Consider the following 23,928-nt stretch of genomic DNA (forward strand, 5'->3'; position numbering starts at 1 on the left):
CAAAGTTACCTCAGCTCTAGTTTTCTTTATGTAAGTCTCTTATGCGTAGAAAAGGGAATGAAAGTATGAGCATGCATGTGTGTGCATGCATGTGTGTGCACACATGTGTGTGCATACATATGTGTGTATAAGGACACAAAGGGAAATCTATAACACTAACACTGGAGTTAATACTGAACTACCAAGAATAATGTAGAATACTCTAAAGCCTGGGGCAATCTATGGACTGAGGAACATAAAAAAGCTAATGGTTAGAGAAATTGAGAGGCACAGTAGAACCTTTGTATTCTGTGATAGTTAATACTGAGCGTCAACTTGATTGGATTGAAGGATACAAAGTATTGATTCCAGGTGTGTCGGTGAGGGTATTGCCAAAAGAGGTTAACATTTGAGTCAGTGAGTTGGGGAAGGCAGATCCACCCTTAATCTGGTGGGCACAATCTAATCAGCTGCCAGCGAATATAAAGCAGGCAGAAAAACATTAAAAAGAGAGACGGGCCTAGCCTCTCAGCCTACATCTTTCTCCCATGCTGAAAGTTTCCTGCCCTCAAACACTAAACTCCAAGTTCTTCAGCTTTGGGACTCAGACTGGCTCTCCTTGCTCCTCCGCTTACAGACAGCCTATTGTGGGACCTTGTGATCATGTAAGTTAATACTAAAGTGGAGTTTATTAAGTATATATAAAGGGTATATATATATATATATATATGATATATTTATTAGAATATATACCACACATATATAGATCCCATTCGTTCTGTCCCTGTAAGAGAACCTTGACCAATACATATTCAAAAGCTATTTTTCTTAGTTGTTTTAAAGTGCTTCTTGTTATATAAAGTTAACTAACTTAAATTTGAGTATACTGTTCTAACTAAATTGCAATTCAAAATGAATAATTGGCAGTTATGAATAAAATGTCTGGCTTTTTAATCAAAATGAGTTCCATGCAAAACAGGTTTAAAACTAAGCAAATACAGCAACTAAATATTTACATATTTATATTGCTTTAAAAATAATAATTACGGGGTTATTTTAACTAGGATAATCTGTCATGATTTCTAACTATTTAAAGTCACTATTTTAATACTTCTTATTTTTTGAGATGGAGTTTCGCTCTTGTTGCCCAGGCTGGAGTGCAATAGCGGGATCTTGGCTCATGGCAACCTCCGTCTCCTGGGTTCAAGTGATTCTCCTGCCTCAGCCTCCCAGGTAGCTGCGATTACAGGCATGTGCCACCACACCCAGCTAATTTTGCATTTTTTAGTAGAGACGGGATTTCTCCATGTTGGTCAGGTTGGTCTCGAACTCCCGACCTCAGCTGATCCCAGCCTCCCAAAGTGCTGGGATTACAGGCATGAGGCACCATGCCAAGCCTTCGTTTTAACACTTAAAATATTATGTTACTTATATTTCACTATATAGACCCAAGCTAAATTAAGACATTCTTGAGCTATTCAGCAATCCACTCATAAAAATCTTCCTAACTTAAGATCTCATAGTGTCAGCCTAAAAGGTCATTCCCAAAGCATCCCTCAGTCCTAGGCTAGATTGGAGGAAAGTTCAGTGTTGCTGAAATAATCATGATATATTGTCAGGATATTCAAGTAGTCACAAAGGTATCTGATAAAAGATCACCCTCCTTAACTTATGAAAGGTACTACAATGGGTTTACTACAAAAACTGAACAACTTTTTGTCATACCCATGGCCAGCGAAGGCAAACTGCCACTTAGGTATCATGTTTTTGCTCCAATGGTTTTGCCAACACAGCAGAACCAGAAAGATATGAAGTCAGGCCCAGGTTTGCGGGAATTTTCATCTACCTCTTACCTTCAAAAATCCCATTTCATTGATCTAAGACTCTATGATTGATCTTAACACACACCATTATTTTATGTGCTCCCAAGCTAGAAAAAAATAGTTTCAACTAAAATATGCTACCAATTTCAGGATGTACCCAAATTTCACAAATGTGAAAAAATGAACATATCAGAATCAATGAAAAATGGTAGGTAGTATTCTTCTAGCGAAATCTGCCCCTTTTGTTTACAGAATGGAAAGTGACCTTGACTATTTTCAACTTAATCCTCAAAAAAGGAAGGTTGCCTGTATTATATCACCATTTCATTGATTCCAACCTCTTTTTGCATACAACTATTAAATACAAATGACCAAAGGGGCAACTAATACTTTCCCATTTGATGTTTGTCCAAAAACATTTAAAACATTTCATTCAAAACAACTTCTGATTACTGTTTGGATCTCCAAAATAGCTACAGAAAACAAAACAAAACAAAAACCTCTTCCCAGCTCTGGTTCTGAACAAGTTAAGAAATAAAGCAAAGCTTGAAAAAGACATGCAATCAGGCATCCAGAAGTGGCTGCCTATGCCACAGGGCAGTGGTCAATGCCTTCTGCTATCCAGTGCCCTGAGTTCAATTTCTTAGAAACAGTTTGAGGTGAAGAAAAGAACATTGGATGGACCTCTCCAAGATGGTCAACTAGACACAACCAGGAGGAACATCTCCCACCAAAGGACCAGGACATCAAGAAGATTGGCACACTTCTAGCAGATCTTCAGAGGGAAAGCATTGAGAGCAGAAAGATGGAAGACACAGATGCTAGACTAAAGGGGAAGGAAGCTTGGAACGCTGTACGGTACTACCATGCACCAGGACTTATTTCTAGACCCCAACAACTCCTGCAGAAGGGGTGAGCTGAATAGGCAAGGAGCAACCTGCTCTCACCATAGGCTTCTGGAATCCTGGCAGGAGGAGACCCCTCAACCACCAAAGACAAATGAGTTGGCAGAGAGAGATGCTCAGAGAAGTACTAGGTGCAGAATTCCAGCCAGTGCAAAGCCGAGAGGGTTTGATGTGGTGGCAACTATAGTGGAGCATGGACAGAGATGCCCATCCCCTAGACTCAAGTTGCTGCCATAGGAGACTTTAGCCCCCAAGGGAACTGTCAGACCTGAACTCTGCAAGGCAGTCTTCCCTATGAGACAGGGCCAGTCCAATCCAAGCAGCCCTCAGTGTGCTGGCCTCTCCCAGCCTGGCTGTGCCTGTTTGCAGTCCAGCCCCCAGGTACCTCCTGGGGGCCCACATCACAGCTCCTGTGCTGGTGGACCACACCTGACCAGCAGAGTGCTCCAGTAGAGTAGCCCTGTGGACATATACCAGCCCGCTCATATCCTCCCACCACCGCAGCCTCCCACATACCACTTACCTGGCACACACCTAGCCAGGACCACCCCACGTCGCTTTGCCAGCACATGTGTATACAGGCAAACCTTGTCTTCCCTCCCATGCCAGCATGTATGTGTGTGTGCACCCTGTCATGCCATTGCTGCTAGTGAAAGTTCACTCCCTCCCCCTCCTCCTGCTGCACCACCATTGTTGTCGGAGCATTAGTGGGCACTGAGCTTACCAGCCCCACTTCTGCCAGCACCCCACTCCTGTGCAAACACTGTGGTGGCTTTGAAACGAGGCATGGAAAACAGTGGACATGCCTCCACTCTGAGTGGCACCACCACCTGCATGGACATGCACAGAGGACATACACAGTCCTATGCCCACCAGTACCCCACCCCCATGATAACACCATCACTAGTGCAAAAGGGCACAATTGCTGGACAGGGGCTGGAAGCCCCACGAGCTGTGCTGCCATTGCTGCAGTTGTGAATGCTGAAACAGAGGCTAGCACCCCAGCACCCACTACCATCCTGCCACAGCCAACAAGCATGCAGTCTGCTTCACTGCCACTGCCAGTGCTGGTACTATGTGCAAACAAAAATGAATCCTGCTGCACCAGCCTACGAAGTGCTTTGGCTGGCACGAACCATCAGAGTGTTGTGACCAGCAGTATGAGAACACCTCAGTCCCCTAAGTGCAGCAGGTTCCTAACCTTGAGGAGCCAGAGAACAAAGCCAGTGCCAATACCAGTCACCCAGTGTTAGAGCACACAGGTTTGGACTCCTGAGTGGAGTCCTGGCTCCCTAAAAATCTTCCAGAAATGAAGCCAGTTGACTGAACTCACCTTACACCAAAAATAAACCCCCAAGGTCATCAAATAGGATAAAAGAGGAAAAACACATCCAAAGGACAGCAACTTCAAGACTGAAGGAACATCAGCCCACAAAGATGAGAAAGAACCAGTGCAAGAACTGTGACAACTCAAAAAGCCAATGTCTTCTTTCCTCCAAATGACTGCACTAGCTGGAGTGCAAAGGTTCTTCACTAGAGTGAGATGGTTGAAATAACAGAAATGGAATTCAGAATATGTATAGAAATAAAGATCAGCAAGATTCAAGAGAATGCTGAAACTCAATCTAAAGAAGCTAAGAATCACAATAAAATGATACAGTAACTGACAGACAAAATAGCCAGTATAAAAAAGAATGTAGTCAATCTGGTAGAGCTGAAAAGCCTACTACAAGAATTTCATAATGTAATATCACAATAACAGAAGAATATAACAAGTTGAGGAAAGAATCTCAAAGCTTGAAGACAGGCTTTCTGAAATAAGCCAGCCAGACAAGGATAAAGAAAAAAGAATGAAGAAACATAAATAAAACCTCGGAGAAATATGGAACTATATAAAGAGGCCAAATCTACGACTCATTGGTGTTGTAGAGATGGAGATAATGGAAGCAACTTGAAAAACATATTTTAGGATATCCTCCATGAGAACTTCCCCAACCTTGCTAGAGAGGCCAACGTTCAAATTCAGGAACTGCAGAGAGCCCCAGGAAAATACTTTATAAGAAGATCATCCCCAAAACACATAATTATCAGATTCTCCAAGTCAAAATGAAAGACAAAATATTAAGGCAGCTAGAGAGAATGTACAGGTCACCTATACAGGGAAGCCCAACAGACTAACAGCAGACCTCTCAGCAGAAACCCTACAAGCTAGAAGAGATTGGAGGCCTATATTCAACATTTGTAAAGAAAAGAAATTCCAACCAAGAGTTCCATATCTGGTCAAATTAAGTTTCATAAGCAAAGAAGAAATAACATCCTTTTCAGACAAGCAAATGCTGAGAGAATTAGTAATTACCAGACCTGCCTTACAAGAACATCTGAAAGAAACACTAAATATGAAAAGGAAAGACTGTTACCCGCCACTACAAAAACACAGTTAAGTACACAGACTAGTGATGCTGTAAAGCAACTATACAAACAAGTTGGCATAATGACCACCTATCAACATGAAGACAGGATTAAATCCATACATATCAATTTTAACCTTTCAAGTACATGAGCTAAATGTCTCAATCAAAAGGCACAAAGTGGCAAGCTGGGAAAAAAAAAACAAAACAAACAAACAAACAAACAAAAAAACACAAGAACCAATGGTATGCTGTCTTCAAGAGACTCATCTCACATGCAATGACACCCATAGGCACAAAATAAAGGGATGGGGAAAAATCTACCAAGCAAATGGAAAGCAGAAAAAAGCAAAGGTTTCAATCCTAATTTCAGACACAACAGACTTCATTTGTTTGTTTGTTTTTAGTATTTGCTGTTTTTTCATTTTTAAATTTATTTACAACTTCACTGAATGAAGAGACATAACAGACTTTAAACCAACAAAGATCAAAAAAGACAAAGAAGGACACTACGTAATAGAAAAGGGTTGAACTCAATGAGAAAATCTAACTATCCTAAATACATATGCACTCAACACAGGAGCACTCAGATTCCTAAAACAAGATCTTAAAGACCTTCAAAGAGACTGAGACTCCTACACAATAATAGTGGGAGACTTTGACACTCCACTGACAGTATTAGACCGATGAATGAAGCAGGCAATTAACAAAGATATTCAGGACCTGAACTCAACACTGCACCAAATGAACCTGATTGACATATACAGAACTCTCCTCCCCAAAACAACAGAATATACATTCTACTCATCACCACATGGCACATACACTAAAACTGACCACACGATCGAATATAAAACAATCCTGAGTAAATGCAAAAGAACTAAAATCATACCAACCACTCTCTTGGACCACAGTATAATAAAAGTAGAATTCAAGACCAAGAAAATCACTGGAAACCATACAATTACATGGAAATTAAACAACATGCTCCTGAAAGACTTTGGAGTAATTAATGAAATTAAGGCAGATATCAAGTAGTTGTTTGAAACTAATGAGAATAAAGATACAACATACCAGAATCTCTGGGACACAGCTAAAGCAGTGTTAAGAGGGAAATTTATAGCACTAAATGTCCACATCAAAAAGTTAGAACGATCTCAAATGAACAACCTAACATCACAACTAAAAGAACTAGAGAAGCAAGAGCAAACCAACTCCAAAGCTAGCAGAAGACAAGAAATAAGCCAAATCAGAGCTGAACTGAAGGAGACTGAGATGTGAAAAACCATTCAAAAGATCAAGCAGCCCAAGAGTTGGGGTTTTTTTGAAAAAAATAATAAGATAGATAGACTAATAGCTAGACAAGAAAAAAAGAAAAAAAGAGAGACATCCAAATACACACAGTTAGAAAGAACAAAGGGGATATTACCACTCACCCCACAGAAATTCGAATAACAGTCAGAGAATACTATGAACACCTCTATGTACACAAACTAGAAAATCTAGAAGAAATGGAAAAACTCCTAGACATATACACCCTCCCAAGACTCAATCAGGAAGAAACTGAATCCCTGAATAGACCAATTACAAGCTCCAAAATGGAATCAGTAACAAATAGCCTACCAACCAAACAAAAGCCCGGGACCAGATGAATTCACAGCTGAATTCTACCAGATGTACAAGAAGAGCTCTTACAATTGCTACTGAAACTATGCAAAACATTGAAAATGAGGGACTCTTCCCCATCTCAATCCATGAGGCTGGCATTATCCTGATACAAAAACCTGGTAGAAACATCAAAAAAGGGGAAAACTTCAGGCCAATATCTTTCATGAACATCTATGCAAAAATGCTCAACAAAATACTAGCAAACTGAATCCAGAATCACATCAAAAAGCTAATACACCATGATCAAGTAAACTTTATCCATGGAGAGCAAGGTTGGTTTAACATATGTAAATCAATAAACATGATTCATCATGTAAACAGAACCAAAGGAAAAAAACCACATGATCATCTCAATAAATGTAAAAAAGGCTTTCAAAAAATTCAACATCCCTTCACATTAAAAATACTCAACAAACTAGGTATTGAAGGAATATACCTCACACAAACTAGGTATTGAAGGAACATACCTCAAAATAGTAAGGATCATCTATGACAAATCACAGCTAACATCATACTGAATGGGGAAAAGCTGGAAGCATTCCCTTTGAAAACTACTACAAGACAAGGGGGCCCTCTCTCACAACTCCTATTCAACATAGTATTGGAAGTCCTGGCCAGAGCAATTAGGCAAGAGAAAGAAATAAAAGACATCCAAATAGGAAGACAGGAAGTCGAAATATCTCTGTTTGCAGATAACATAATCCCGTGTCTGGAAAACTCTATAGTCTTGGCCCCCAAAGCTCCTCACACTGATAAACTTCAACAAAGTCTCAGAATTCAAAATCAGTGTACAAAAATCACTATCATTCCTATACACCAACAATAGCCAAGTGGAGAACCAAATCAGAAATGTAATCCCATTTACCACTGCCACAAAAAGTATAAAACAGCTAGAAATATAGCTAACCAGGGAGGGGAAAGATCTCTACAGTGAAAATTACAAAACACTGCTCAAAAAAAAAAAAAAATCACAGATGGCACTACGAAAAAAAAAAATCATGCTCATGGATAGGAAGAATCAATATCGTTAAAACAGCTATACTGCCCAAAGCAATGTACAGATTCAATGCTATTTCTACCAAAATAGCAATGACATTCTTCCCAAAACTAGAAAACACTATTTTAAAATTCATATGGAACAATAACAAAAAATCCCAAATAGCCAAGGGAATCCTAAGCAAAAAGAACAAAGCTGGACACATCACACTACCCAACTTTAAACTATACTATAAGGCTACAGTAACCAAAACAGCATGGTACTAGTACAAAAACAGACACATAGACCAATGGAACAGAATAGAAAGCCCAGAAATAAGGCTGCACACCGTGACCACCTAATCTTTGACAAAGCTGACAAAAACAAGCAATGGAGAAAGAACTCTCTATTCAATAGATGGTGCTGGAATAACAGACTAGCAGAAGATTGAAAGTGGACCTTTTCCTTATGCCATACATAAAAATCAACTCAAGTTTTGAATTAAGAACTTCATTAAGTAAATGTAAAACCTAAAACTATAAAAACCCTGGAAGATAACCTAGGCAACATCAGCCTGGTCACAGGAACTGGCAAAGACTTCATGATGAAGTTGCCAAAAGCAAGTTTAACAAAACAAAAAATTGATAAATGGGAACTAACTAAACAAAAGAGCTCTACACAGTAGAAGAAACTATCAACAGAGCAAACATACAATCATAGAATGGAAAAAAAAATTTGCAAACTATGCATCTGACAAAGGTCCAACATCTATAAGGCACTTAAAAAATTTACAAAAAAAACAACAACAACAACAAAAAGCACCACCATTAAAAAGTAAGTGGGCAAAGATTGAATACTAAGAATGAGAAATTTTAAAAAAATTGAGTAAAGGACATGAACAGGCACTTTTCAGAAGAAGATATACATATGGTCAAAAAGCATATAAAAAATGAGCTCAAAATCAGTGATCATTAGAGAAATGCAAATCAACGCCACAGTGAGATAATCTCACAACAGCCAAAATGGCTATTACTAAAATGTCAAAAAATAGGTGCTGGTGAGTTTGTGCAGAAAATGGAACACTTAAAAACTGTAGGTGGGAGTGTAAATTAGTTCACGCAGTGTGGAGATTCCTCAAAGAGCTAAAAACAGAACTACCATTCCACCTAGGAATCCCATTACTAGGTATGTACCCAAAAAAATATAAATTGTTCTATCATAAAGACACATGCACATGTATGTTCACTACAGCACTATTCACAATAGCAAAGACAGGAATCAACCTAAATGCCCATCAATGAAAGACTGGATAAAGAAAATGTGATACATATGCACCATGGAATACTATACAGCCATAAAAAAAAAACAAGATTGTGTCCTTTGCAGGAACATGGATGGAGCTGGAGGTCATTATCCTTGACAAATTAACATAGAAACAGAAAACTAAATACCACATGTTCTCACTTATAAGTTAGAGCTAAATGATGAGAACACATGGACAAATAGAGGGGGACAACACACACTGGGGGCCTACCTGAGGGTGGAGGTGGGAGGAGGGAAAGGATCAGAAAAAATAACTGTTGGGTACCAGGTTGAATGACTGATATAGTTTGGCTCTGTGTCCTCATCCAAATCTCACCTTGAATTGTAATCCCCATAATCCTCATGTGTCAAAAGCAGGACCAGGTGGAGGTAATTGGATCATGGGGATGGTTTCCCCCATGCTGTTCTCATGATAATTAGTGAATCTCACAAGATCTGATGGTTTTATAAGTGCCTGGCATTTTCCCTGACTGCACTCACTCCATTCTGCCACTCTGCGAAGAAGGTGCCTGCTTCTCCTTTGCCTTCCGCCATGATTGTAAGTTGCCTGAGGCCTCCCTAGCAATGTGGAACTGTTAGTCAATTAAACCTTTTTCCTTTATAAATTACCCAGTCTCAGGTATTTCTTCACAGCAGTGTGAGATGGGACTAATACTGTGATGACATAATCTGTACAACAAACCTCCATGACATGAGTTTCTCTATGTAACAAACCTACGCATGTATCCCTGAACCTAAAAGTTTAACACACACACACACACACACACACACACACACACACACACGAGGTCAAATACCACCTTTAATACAGATAGAGAGGCAGAGTTGAACCTTTTCTTATTCAATCATTCCAAATTTGCCAATCAGATAAAACATCCCTCTCACTAAAAGAGGGTCAGAGAAAGGCGAAGACCATGGCTAGGAAAACTTTTCTTGATGGAAATCAGGAGTGGGAGAATGTTGTTTTATTCTAATAAAAAAGAGTTTTGATGTTGGGTTTTGTGTGTGTGTGTGTGCGCGTGTGTATGTGTGTGTGTGTGTTTGGATACACATTGCAAAAAAACATGCTCCACAATTTTTCTTCCCAGGAAAAACATTATCATAATATCTCCCTAATCTGTAAAGAGTACCCAACTCTGCCTTTGGAGATTACAATTTTTTTGCCTCTTTCCTTACTCTTCATTCAAATGATATCATAGTATTTTTTTTTTGTTTTTTCTTTTTTTTTTAGATTGAAAAATCTCTTCATGTCTGGAATTCATTAGTCCAATACAATCTTTTCTGCATTATGCATGTTCTCTTCTTTAAAAAAAAAAAATACGGGTACAGCTTATTATAGCAAAAAAGATACAAAACAGGATCAATAAAGAAAAAAAAAATCCCTCCCTATGTGTTACGAGATAGGGTTGGCTGCAAGAGAAACTTAGTAAGATTTAGGAAGTAGAAGGAAGGCTGAGCAGATGATGTTCATCATTGTTCAAGGGCCATGAAGGAAAGACTTGAAGGTGCTAGTGGTTTCCAAGTCATCCTCAATTGTTCTCGCTCCACCTCCAGCCCATCTTCCTGACTGCCAATATTGATAGCATCAAGTCTTCTCAATGACTTTTATAGAATTTATTTTTTATTTCAATAGATTTTGGGGAAACAAATGGTATTTGGTTACATTAATAAGTTATTTGCCAGTGATCTCTGAGATTTTGGTGTACCCATCACCTGAGCAGTGTAACTGTAACCAATGTGTAGTCTTTTATCCCCCATCACACACACATTCCCCCAAGTCCCCAAAGTCTACTGTATCATTCTTATGTCTTTGTGTCTTCATAGCCCTGCTCCCACTTTCGAATGAGAACATAAGATGTTTGGTTTTCCATTCCTGAGTTACTTCACTTAGAATCAATGTCTCTAATTCCATCAAGGTTGTTGCAAATGCCATTATTTCATTTCTTTTTATGGATAAGTAGTATTCCATGGTATGTAAGTGTGTCTTTGATTTTCAGAAGTTGTGGTTGTTTTTTATTTATGCTATCTATTTCACTGAATATTTTTCCTTTCATATCCTGTATCAATGTTTTTAATTTCTTTAAGTTGGACTTCACCTTTCTCTGGCATCTCCTTGATTAGATTAATAATCGACCTTCTCAATTCTTTTTCTGGAAATTCAGAGATTTCATCTTGGTTTGGATTGCTGGTAAGCTAATGTGATCTTTTGGGGGTGTTAAAGAACCTTGTTTTGTCATATTACCAGAATTGTCTTTCTGGTTCCTTCCCATTTGGGTAAACTATGTCAGAGGGAAGATCTGGGACTCAGGGCTGCTGTTCAGATTCTTTCATCTCATGGGATGCTCCCTTGATGAAGTGTTCTCTCTCTTCCCCTAGGAATGGGGCTTCCTGAGAGCTGCACTGCAGTGATCATTTTTGCTCTTGTGGGTCTAGCCAACCAGTGGAGCTACCAAGCTTCAGGCTGGTACTGGGAAGTGTCTGCAAAGAGTTCTGTGATGTCATCCATCTTCAGGTCTTTCAGTCATGGATACCAGCACCTGCTCCAGTGAAGGTAGTGGGAGAGTGAAGTGGACTCTGTGAGGGTCCTTGATTGTATTTTTGTTTAGTGCACTGGTTTTTTGTTGGTTGGCCTCCAGCCAGGAGGTGACGCTTTCAAGTGTGCATCAGCTGCAGTACTATAGGAGGATGCAAACTTGCCCTAGGGTTGCCTGGTTAAGTATTCAGGTTTTTCAGACAGTAAACAGGGACAGAGAGCTCCCAAGAGATTATATCCTTTGTCTTTGGCAACCAGGGCTGGTAGAGAAAGACCACCAGGTGGGAGCAGGAATAGGTGTGTCTAAGCTCAGACTCTCCTTGGGCAAGGCTTTCTGCAGCTACTGTGGGAGATGGTGGTACGGATCCCAGGCCAATGGAATTATGTTCCTGGGGGATTATGGCTGCCTCTGCTGAATCACATAGATCACCAGGGAAAAGGGGTAATGTCAGCAGTCACAGGTTTCACCCCACTCCCACGTAGACCACAGTCCTGAAGGCTGGTCTCAAGAAAGCAAGCAGACTCAGTTTTTCGGCATCTCAGGGAGCCTGCAGTGGTGATCCAGTTCCTCCAAATGGTCTGTGCATTCTCTCAGCTTTCCTGGCATGTTCCTGCAGTAGTTCTTGGAGCAGAAGTTCATGATGTGAATCTCCACACACTGCTTTGTCTGAGTGGGAGCTGCAAGCTAGTCCTGCCTCCTGCCATTTTAATCCAAATCTCCATAGATGCTTTTGCAAGTGACAATACACCATGCTGCCAAATGAATCTGAATAGCAAGGCCCACAGAGAAGCAGAGTTGTGGAAACTTCTTCCTAGAAAAATTCAATCCTAATTATAAATGGCTAAAAAGAAGGCATTATAAAACAGAACCTCCCAGGGTGTTGGTGAAGTCAGGAACAGCACTAAAATAAGCCATCATATTTCCAAGCCAAGCCATACGGCGTGAGAGCTAGTAGAGGCACTAGAGGACTTAGAAAGTAAAATCTGCCAATGTATTATAAAATTAGCAGATATACTATTACTTGGATTAGGTAAACTTGACTGGCTATAGAAAGATATTGTCTAACATTCAACATATTTTTAAAAAACAATCCTACCTATTAAAAACTACTTTGGCAGCCAATAAAATAGATGCCTACTTTTTATTGCAAAGAGATAAAATTTTAAACTAAAGCTATATTTTACCTCAATTTTCTTGAATGGCTTTATAACTCATTTATATTTTATTTAAAAACCATTTTCTAAGCTGGATTGCTTTAATTTAAAGTATACATTCTACCTAAAGAAATAACTGGAGATGGATATATTACATATATATTTTTATAAAGTATATGTTTAGGAAGTAGGAAGTTTAAACACAACTGCTTCCTTAATACATAGTTTGCTATCATTTTATTACCATAATAAGTTATAGTCAATAAAAGGTTTTCTTCCTTGTATTACTCTTCAGTGATTTTATAGAGAGGAAATCAGATGTTGGGCAGCGTTCAAGAATACATATTACTTTTCAATGTTCTCACTTTATGATACCTTGATTTTATCCCACAAAATCTTTTCTGGGGTTTCAAAGTTCTCTGAATCCAATGAGGATTATGTTTATTATTATTATTATTACCACTCACACCAATACACCATGCCATTTTTTAAGACAAGCAGAAAAAGTATAAGGCTTAAAAAATCATAATGGGTTTGCTAATGCACAATTTTTCTTTAGTTTTTACTTTTATTCTAGATTTTAAAAATGCGAAATGCTTCACGAATTTGCATGTCATCCTTGTGCAGGAGCCATGCTAATCTTTTCTGTATCATTCCAATTTTAGTATATGTGCTGCCAAAGAAAGCACCTAAGGCACAATTTAAAGGGTCATTTATTTGCTATGGTATAAACATACCTATGAAATAACTGCTTTCTTTTTCTTTTTTCCTTTTTTTTTGAGACAGGGTCACCGAGGCTGGAATGCAGTGGTGCAATTACGGCTCGCTGCAGCTTTGACCTCTTGGGCTCAAGTGATCCTCCTGCCTCAGCCTCCTGAGTAGCTGGGACCACAGGCATGCACCACCACACCAAGCTATTTTTTTTTTTTTTTTCATTTTTAGTATAGACAAGGTCTCACTATGTTGCCCAGACTGGTCTTGAACTCCTGGCCTCAAGTAATCCTCCTGCCTCAGGATTGCAGGTGTGAGCCACCAGGTCTGGCCAATAAAGTTTTAATGGGAAAAAAAGTTTTTTTCTTGTGATGACTAGCATAAAAACTTCAGCCATCCATTGCAGAAAAAGTGGGCTTTAAATCAAGATTTAAAGAAAAATACTGTCAAACACTATCAAACAGTAAATATAAAAAGATAGTACCATTTTTCTAAGTGACAAACTCACTTTTCCTTAATAAATTTTAATTTAGGAAACCAAAATCTAGGTGAGAATATATTAAAGGCAATCTTCACATAAAATAAGACAGCATTTGTAATATTTTTGACCCAGCTGAAAGAATAATGACTATTTATTGAGGATTTACTGTACTTAGTTCTGTATTAATACACATATAGTCTCACTCAATCCTGACAATAACACTACGAGATAGATACTTTATTCTTAGCTATGTATTAATTAGTTATGTATTAATACACATATAATCTTAGTCAATCCTGACAATAACACTTTGAGGTAGATATTTTATTTTTCCTTAGATGAGGCAACTAAGCCAAACTCTCTTGCTATACTACAAGAAAGGAATTCTTCATACTTTATACCCTTTCACCAAATTAAATGAATTTTTACTTTAATTAAAAGAAGGCAAAGCTACTTTGTGAAAACACTAATTGAATCATAAACATATCCATGATCAGTTTAAACTTGTTCTTTTCTACACTTTAAATTTGAAGCAAAATCAGAATTATTTTATAACTAGCACACATGTATTCAATGCCTAAAACACTGTCTGTGATATTGGATCCAGCAAGAGAAAAAAGGAGTCATGAAGATGTTTTATCTCCTTCGGCTTTTCAAATTGTACTCACTGCTAACAAATATTAGATTTTCCCCAACAATACTCAAAAAGGTTTCTCTTCTGAGTATATAATATTATCTTTAGAAATTAAACGTATAAATCTATTGTTTCCAGGAGTGTAAGTCCAACACAAATCTTACAAATCGTCCTCAAGTCTCTTGCCGACTAGTCGTTAGATCACCAAAACCACTGTAAGTAGAAGAAATGCAGTAACCTATTTTTAATTATAGATTTCTAAGACCGATTTCTTTTTTTTAACTAAGGTTGTCTATAACATTACTTAAAGTAATGTTACCATAAAGTAAACATTGACATTTCAGTGATGGAGGCCTGGTAGAAAGTGGTGGAAATGAGTCTCCCAAGAAATAAACAATTCTCAACATTAGCTGAAATTTCTTGGTGGCTCCCAAGCCCTTGGGGAAAAACGAAAGGTTGTCCTCATACTCAAAATAAACACAAATGCCCTATTTTCAAACCAAAGTCTGTAAAAGGGGCAGCTGCCCATATATTATTACTTGTTAAACTAATGGATGAATATACACTACGTAAAGTAAGCACGTTCATAAACCAAGAGCATTCCGATGATCAGTTTATACATTCACCTATGCTAAAACCCTAACTTGTAAGGACCCAGAAGTGACTGAGAACACAGTACTGGTCAAGGTGATATGCAATTATGCTAGGAGTAGGATTTTAGTATTTTAAATGTTTACTTTTTTTCCCCAATCTTACTCATTTATTTATTTAAGAGATTAGGCAGAGGCAAGGGGGTCTCTCTATATTGCCAGGCTGGAGCGCAGTGGCTATTCACAGGCCACTGCAGCCTCAAATTCCTGACTTTGAGTCACCCTCCTACTTCAGCCTCCTGAGTACCTGAAACTACAGATGTGTACCACTATGCCTGGAGTTCCTCAGTCTTTCAATTCTTTCTTTAGTTGTTGAAAGAACCACACCAATTACCATGATCACATCTAATAGTCTAAGAGTCTAATATGGAACAAAAGATTCCAAATATTAATTACAAATAAAAAATGGCTTAGAATTAATATGTCAAGTTTCTTCAGAAACCTTTAGTAAGCTTATCTAGAAAGATTATCATTCTCAGGAGAAAATCTCTGCATAGCTTTGTTTTGAACCAATTTTATGAGATTTTGTAGTGGGGCTCACTTTAGAGGACATGTGATATAGACAGCAGCAGGGTGAAGAGATTGTCCATACGGTAGGGCAGGGGGAATGAAGGAGGTCACAATAGTGGCTTTGGGCAGGTTATCAGAGCCCATGAGTATAAAGAAGGTGTCCACAGGGGAGACAATGGTAGCCCAGGGCATGGTGTCAGAGCCAGAGCCAGGTGAGGCGGGCATTAGTGCATGGGGGTGGAAGAGTCTCACAGGGGTTGTTGGAATCCAAGGGGATGGAAAGGACATCCAGGTGGAAGGTAGTGGAAGTGAGGATCCATGGCAGGGGATCAGAACCTGAGCAAGGTAAGGATGGTGGCCACACGACTACCAGGACTCAAGTGGAGTGAAGAGGACATCTCGAAGGGATGGGGAGGCTGGAGGAGAGGGGAGAATGCAGCAGCAGCCCTGCATGGGTTGCCAGAACCAAAGCAGGTGAGAAAGGTATCCAGGTGGAGGTTGAGGGATAACAACATCCCAGGATGCAGTGTAGGACACTAAGCAGGTGAGGGTGGCCAAAGAGAGCAGTAGCAATGGTAGTGACTCGGCACAAAGTGTCAGAGCCTGCAGAATGAGGAGGGCATCTGTGCCTTAGGAGCCACAGTGTGGGCTTAGTGTGGGGTGCTGGAACCCGAGAGGCCTGAGGAGGGCCTCTATGAAGAAGGCAGAGGTAGAGGCAGCACAGAGACGTCAGAGCTCAACAGAGGTAGAAGAGCATTCCTACGGGGAGGTTTCCACAAGGGTACCTCTGTATGAAGTGAGAGAGAACATCCGTGTGGGCTTGGAGCAGGAAGAGAGAGCCCAGCTGAGGTGAGGAGGCATCCACGCCACGGGGCAGCAGCTCTACTGGAAGATTAGTTACACACAGTGGGGACTGATAAAGTAATTAAATATGTTGAGGATAATGGGAGATAAGTTCCTCACTGTCAGAGAAGGGAGGTACAACTATGGAAAGGGGGAAAACTAGAATGAACCATGTGCTATTAGGTTAGAGCTATGATATTAAACCAGATGCAGTGGCTCACGCCTATAATCCCAACATTTTGGTAGGCCGAGGTAGGAGGAGCACTTGAGTCCAGGAGTTTGAGACCAGCCTGGGCAACATAGAAAAATCCCATTTCTACAAAAAATAAAAAATAAAAATGAGCCAGGAGTGCTAGTGCACTCCTGTATTCAGGAGGCAGAGGTGGGAGGATCACTTGAGTCCAGGATGTCGAGGCTACACTGAGTGGTGATCATGCCACTGCACTCAATCTGGGTGACAGAGTGAGACCCTGTCTCAGAAAAAGAAGAAAAAGAACTATGAAAGCAATATGAGGTCAGAGTTTTTAATGAAGACAGACATAAAGACAGTGATAGAGATAGAAATATGTTTTAAAATGGTATAATTGGTAAATTCACAATCATTGTTGAGTAATTTAAAATCATCTCTGGCAGAAGATAAATCAAAGCGATAAAGAACTGAAGAAATTATAGTTTTGAATCACTTGATTATTATTACTTATATTATTATTATTATTATAATTATAAATATCAACAACAAAGCGATAGGTCCAGGTTATTTTTTGGAAGCATTTTACTTTTAAGTAACTGATAATTCCTTTTTTAAACAAATAGAGAATAGAAAAAGAAAACTCATCCTAACTGACTTTACCAAGCTATTATAATCTTTTTTGGAAAACGAGACCATGGCAGAACAATAAAGAAAAAAATATAGGCCAGGCATGGTGGCTCACACCTGTAATCCCAACACTTTGGGAGGCCAAGGTAGGCAGATCACTTGAGGTCAGAAGTTCGAGACCAGCATGGCCAGTGTGGCGAAATCCCATCTCTACATACAAAAATTAGCTGGATGTGGCGGCACACACCTGTAATTCCAGCTATTCAGGAGGCTGACATGGGAATATTACTTGAACCCGGGAGGTGGAGGTTGCAGTCAACTGAGATCACGCCACTGCACTCCAACCTGGGTGACAGAGCAAGACCTGTCTCAAAAAAAGAAAGAAAAAAAATCCTAATTTCACCTATGAGCATAAATGCAAATTTCTATGGAAAATATTTGTATGTGTACGTGTGTGCATATGTTTACATGTGTGAGTGTATGTGTGTGTGAGAACAAGTTGAATTAGTCCCAGGAATGCAATGAAGATTATTTAGCATTAAAAAAGTTATAAACAAATTCACCACATTAACAGATTAAGGGAGAAAAACTATATAGTCATTTAAAAAATTAGTAATCTGCATTAAACAAAATGCAACACTAATGCATCACTAAAAAAAAAAAAAAAAAAAAAAAAAAAAAAAAAAAAAAAAAAAAAAAAAAAAAAAAAAAAAAACCAGCAAACTAGGATTAGGAAGAAACTTCCTCAGTATGATTAAAAACAAAACAAAACCTCAGCAAACATAATACTTAATGGTAACATTTTGGAATACTTTCTTTAAAGTCAGGAATAAGATGAAGATACCTGTTAGCATGACTCTTACTGAAAAAGGGTCTAGTATGCCTGGTCAATGCACTATGAAAGACACTTGGTATCAAGTGTGGAAACGAAGAAACAAAACTGACTTTATTCACAGATAATATTCTTGCCCACACAGAAGACCCAGGACAATCAATGAATAACAACCAGAAATAAGAAAACAAGTATCATTACAAAATGCAAGGTGTTGGATCCATGATCACTATTCACAAGTCAAGATATTCCTACATGCCAACAATAAACTGGAAAATTAAATTTTAAAAATTCAATTCATAATAGCATTAAAATCCTTAAAATACTCATGAATAAAAGCATAAAACTGAACATATGATTTAAAAGCACTGTGATGGATAAACTGACAACTAGAACAAACTAAAAACTGGGAATAAACCACTTTTATTTGGGATCTTAGTATATTACATATTAATGGGAAAAAAGATGAGTGTATTTTGGCTCCAAATAACAGAAAACCAATCACCTTAAACAAAAATTATCATCTCACAAAACAAGATATTTTGAGGTAAGGCTCATAGCCATCACTAAGGATTCAGAAAGTTTTTTTTTTCTTTCTGCCTTGATAGGAAAAGTACATAATGAAGAAATAAGCTCCTTCTTCTGCCTCTTGATGTATGTTTGTGACATTTTAGACATTTTGGGATAATGAAGGGAGCTCACTGACATCCTGAAGAGGACACAGCTTTTAGCCTTATCTGGTTCAACATTTTTGGCAATCTTTGGTAAACTCAACAATATATAACAGGAGACATATTCCAGAGTATTCACTGCATAATTCTTCCTAATCTCACATACATACACACACACACACACACACGGGCACAAACGCAACAGCCTAACTAAACATCAGTAGAGATTGCATAAATAAATTGTATATTTATGATGTGCTTTAAAGGAATGAGCTAGATCTACATACATCAGTTTATTTATTTATTTATTTTTGAGATGGAGTCTCCCTCTGTCACCCAGGTTTAAGTGCAGTGGCACAATCTCAGCTCAATGCAACCTCCACCTCCCGGGTTCAAGAAATTCTCCTGCCTAAGCCTCCCGAGTAGCCTCCTAAGTATAGATGACCACCACCACACCCAGCAAATTTTTTGTATTTTTAGTAGAGACACAGTTTCACCATGTTGGCCAGGCTGGTCTTGAACTCCTGACCTCAAGTGATCCGCCCATCTCGGCCTCCCAAAGTGCTGGGATTATAGGTGTGAGCCACTGCACCTAGCCCATCACTTTGGATTATCTTAAAAATAGAAACTTGAGAGAAAAAAGCAAGCTATTTAGGGATATTTATAGTATAATATCACTTATATAAAATTAAAATCTATAGCATAAATGCTCTATATTATTTATGAAAAAGTAAATATTTAATAAAAATGTAAAAACAACAAATTGAGCTTGTAATTATCTCTAGGGAAAGAAAAAGGAAAATCAAATTAGAGATGGTTATATAGTATCAAGAATGCTTCAACTTTATCTCTAGTTTTATTTCTTTAATGAAAAAGGATCCATGATAGATATGAAAATAATGATAAATCATATTGAGTCTATGTGGAAAGTTTATAGATACTCGTCATTTTAGTACATTTATGCTTTATAATCCTCTATCCCTTTTTAAAGTACTGTATAATTTTAAAAAATACTTTATAATTTTAAAAAATACATACTACATATTTTTTGAAAAGTTTCCCATGAAAATATTTCATCAGTCATGAAAAGTTCCTACCCCACATACAAATATCTGTATAAACACTACAAATGGAGATCACTTCCTTCATTTTTTACTAAACGCCATTTTAAGGCATATGCTGTGTGTTGCTTAAGGACTAGAAACTAGGTAATGTTAGAGGAAATGTGAATAGTAGTAATATGTTACAGAAAAAGTAGCAAGGATCAAATAAAGACACCATGAAGAGCGAGAAAGGTCCAAATGGCATAAAATTGAAAGAGGTTTCCAGAGGTTAGTTCAATGCTCAAAAAACATCCTTAGTATTGAATGAGAAGTCAAAGACATTACTGTCAAAATATTTTTTAAACAGGTGTGAAAAAAGTTTCTACTTGAACTTTAACTCGGGGGCACTTAGAGAATATGAAGCAGGGCGCATGTCAACAATATGATTTATTACTAAGGCTATAATAAATGTCAAAGTTTTTCCCTGGAAATCAAACCATTAATTATTAAGATCCCATGAAGTACCCACAGCAACATACCTGAAGAAGGAGTCTTTCAAAAGCAAGAAAGTTGTCCCACTTGGCAGTCTGTGGGTGTTTCAACGTTTGAGCTGTGGCCAGACCAAGCTGGAGGAGCCCACAGTGATTCATTAGAGCTTTGAGGTTGTTCTTGAAGAGCTGAATATAGGACATGAGCTGTCCTGGTGTGACTCTCCCTGGAAAAACATAAGAATTTATCAGTGTACCCCTTTCTGGGAATAGTACAAATAATGACAAGGATTCCATTAATAACACCACTGTCTTGTATTTGGGCAGAACATCAGAGTTGACTACAAGCTTTCCTAAGCTATTGTGATTCTTACAACTATATAGTGACAAGAGCAAAATTGGTACTATTATTAATACTTGCATTTTGCAAGTAAAGAAACAGTGATGTTAGTTAAGGGATCTGATCAAGGTCATATTGCTAGTAGAATTCATTTTATCATTATGTAATACTCTATAAATAAGTTTTCAAATAAAGTCATATAAATAAATATTTGTTGAGCTCAACTTGGAGTACCTCTTTATGACATACGACATAGCAATCTAAGAGGGAAAAAGGTATGATTTCTAGTTGTGTGTGTATATACATAAAAGATGAGAAATAGGTTATGACTGTACCTAAAACTTTACCACTGATATCAGTGAATTCATGACAATATTCATGAGGATAAAAGCAGTTACACGGAACAAAAATGTATCAAGAACTAGGGCGGCAAAACCACTGGAAGAGGAGGTATCAGAAGAAAAGGCTGGTGTGGGTAACAGCACATTTGCTACAATGGTCACCTACATTTAGAACAAGAGAGTCCACTTCATAAAAGGACAGAGACTGTACAAAACACATGTACATCTACAAACACACAAACTGTTGAGGATTCACTCCTTCAGAGCCCCTAACTCCAAGTTTTGCCGGTAGCAGTCTTTCCACTGAGTCTCCTCCCACTCTCCAGTCTATGAAATTTCATTCCTGCCATTCCTCCATGCTATGCGCAAAGCTCCTGGACACCAGATTCTCCCCACCAGGCAAGAAGGCAATGGGGCCAAACATAGATGTAAGCCAAGTAATTCATTCCTATGTTTCACCCACGCCATGTTTGTGGGTTGTTCTTTGATACTGAAATCCAAGTTTATTTGCTTGTTATACCTAGGTTTTTAAATATTTGGCAATGAAACCACCTGCATTTATTTAGCAATTTACACAATGCTTACACAAACACACCCTTTACTGATTCTCATGGCAACTCCTTGAGGTAGCAAACGAGGCTTGTGCTGTGTCTATTAGCCCTGCCCGACGTGCTAAGAACACAATGTCTTACCCAGTGCTAAATGGCAGATACTACTTAATAAATGGTTTTTGCTAAAAGTAAAGACCTTGCCACATGAAACTCAAAAGCCTACAACATATCTTTCTATCTTTTCATTAATTTTTTGAAGAGATTAAGAATGTTTAAGTTCTTCTTTACCAGTTTATCAGGGTAAGCATTTAAAGAAAAAGAACAGTGGGAATGATAAGTAGGAGGGTGAGTCTCATGAGTTTCTTTGGTCCCTTGGTAAAGCATGGGTTTGCTCCCGATTCTCAAAGCAGCAAGCTAAAAATTTGCTTGCTCAAGTACTCATAGAAAAAAGACCTCATAAATACTCTGATTTCTTTATCAGGTTTATTAAGGTATTTTCTAAATACAGTAACATTCACCCTTTTCTAGTGTACAGTTCTACGAATGTTGACAAATGGATATGGTTGGATAACTCTGTCACAGTCAAAATACAGAACATTCCCATCATTCCAAACAGCTCCCCTTCTTGGTAGTCCATTCACTTTCCCCAATTCCAGCCCTGTTGGTTGACGAACACTTATCTGTGTTTATCTGCTTTCCATCTCAGTTTTGCCTTTCTAGAGTGTCGAATAAATGGAATCACATAGTATGTAGCCATTTGAGTTTGGTTTCTTTCGATGAATCATAATGTATTTGAGATTCATCCATGTTGCTGCTTTTTCTTTTTCTTGCTGAGTGATATTTCATTGTGTGGATGCATCATAGTTTAGCCATTTATTTATCTATTCACTAGTTAATGAGTATTTAGGTTGTTTTCAATTTTTTAGAAATTATGCATAAAGCCTTCACAAACATCTGTGTACAGGTTTTTGTGTGTGTATGTGTGTGTATACATATGTCTCATTTTCCTTTAGGCAAATTTCTAGGAGTAGGTTTCTAGTTCAGATGCTAAGTATCTGCTTACTTTTAATTCTTTTTTAGTTTTTAAGCTTTATTTTATCACTCTTCTCAAACATATCAGAAAGCATATCAACAGTGCATCTTATGTTAAGTTTACAACAAAACTGAACAATATAATTGTGTTTGATGAAAAAGTTTTTTTAGCAAAAAAGCATATGATACAGTCCATTGAAATGCAGGGTTCATGCTTTTTAGGTACACTAAAAAGTGGAAAATAGAAGACCGCTGCTATGCAGCAACATAAAACGAGTTTAAAAGACTTGAGTGGAAATCAGACACTTAGGGGTTTGTGAAAAAAAAAAAAAACTTCTTGGTACTGATCCACATCTACATTTATAGTCCCATTTAGTTACTTTTTTAATTTTTATTTTAGGTTTAGAGGTACATGTGCAGGTTTGTTATATAGGTAAACTCATGTCATGGGGATTTGTGGTACAGAATATTTTGTCACCCAGGTACTACGTCTAGTAGCTACTAGTTATTTTTTCTGATTCTCTCCTTTCTCCTACCCTCCACCCACAAGTAAGCTCCAATATCAGCCGTTCCCCTCTTTGTGTCCATGTGTTTCCATCATTTAGCTCCCACTTGTAAGTGAGAACATGCAGTATTTAGTTTAAGTGCATGTTTAATTTTATAAGAATTTGGCAAACTGATTTCCAAAGTGGGCTGTACCACCAGCAACATATGAGAGTTTTAGTTGTTTTACAACTTCACCAACCCTTGGTTTTGTTAGCTATTTTTATTTTAGCCATTCTAACAGATGTGTAGCAGTATCTCATTGTGATTTTAAATTTCATTTTCCTAATGACTAATGATGTTAAGCACCTTTTCACGTGTGTTTTTTGCCATCCTATATCTATTTTGCTGAAGTGGCTGGTCAAATCTTTTGCTCATTTTTTAATTAGGTTGTTTGTTTTCTTATTACTGAGTTGTGAATGTCATGCACTTTTATTGATTCATTGATTCAATATATATTTCTGTAACAGGCACTATTCCTGTTTCTAGGAATAAATCTGTGAACAAATCCAGACAAAAATCCCTACGTTTGTAGCCAACAAATAAAGAAAACAACTCCTTGATGATCTCCTAATTAATTCAGCCTCTTACATGTCATTCTCTCTTAAGGGATGGGGACCTTTTGTGCAAATGATTAACATTCTTAAGAAATGATATTCTCTGACACCTAT

The 23,928-nt window shown here is 38.1% G+C and overlaps 1 protein-coding gene across 2 annotated transcripts in view; it reads right to left on the reverse strand.

Moving 5' to 3' along the window:
- SCFD2 (sec1 family domain containing 2) overlaps positions 1–23,928 on the reverse strand; it is a 517,708-nt gene that overhangs the window by 375,600 nt on the left and 118,180 nt on the right. For both annotated transcript variants that reach the window (XM_011958750.1, XM_011958752.1), the window contains exon 4: positions 20,502–20,677. In XM_011958750.1, the coding sequence (XP_011814140.1) occupies positions 20,502–20,677 (176 nt within the window). The remainder of the gene's footprint in view (positions 1–20,501; positions 20,678–23,928) is intronic.

The sequence above is a fragment of the Colobus angolensis genome, unplaced genomic scaffold (genome assembly GCF_000951035.1).
Source record: "Colobus angolensis palliatus isolate OR3802 unplaced genomic scaffold, Cang.pa_1.0 Scaffold473, whole genome shotgun sequence".
Classification (NCBI taxonomy): Eukaryota; Metazoa; Chordata; class Mammalia; order Primates; family Cercopithecidae; genus Colobus; species Colobus angolensis.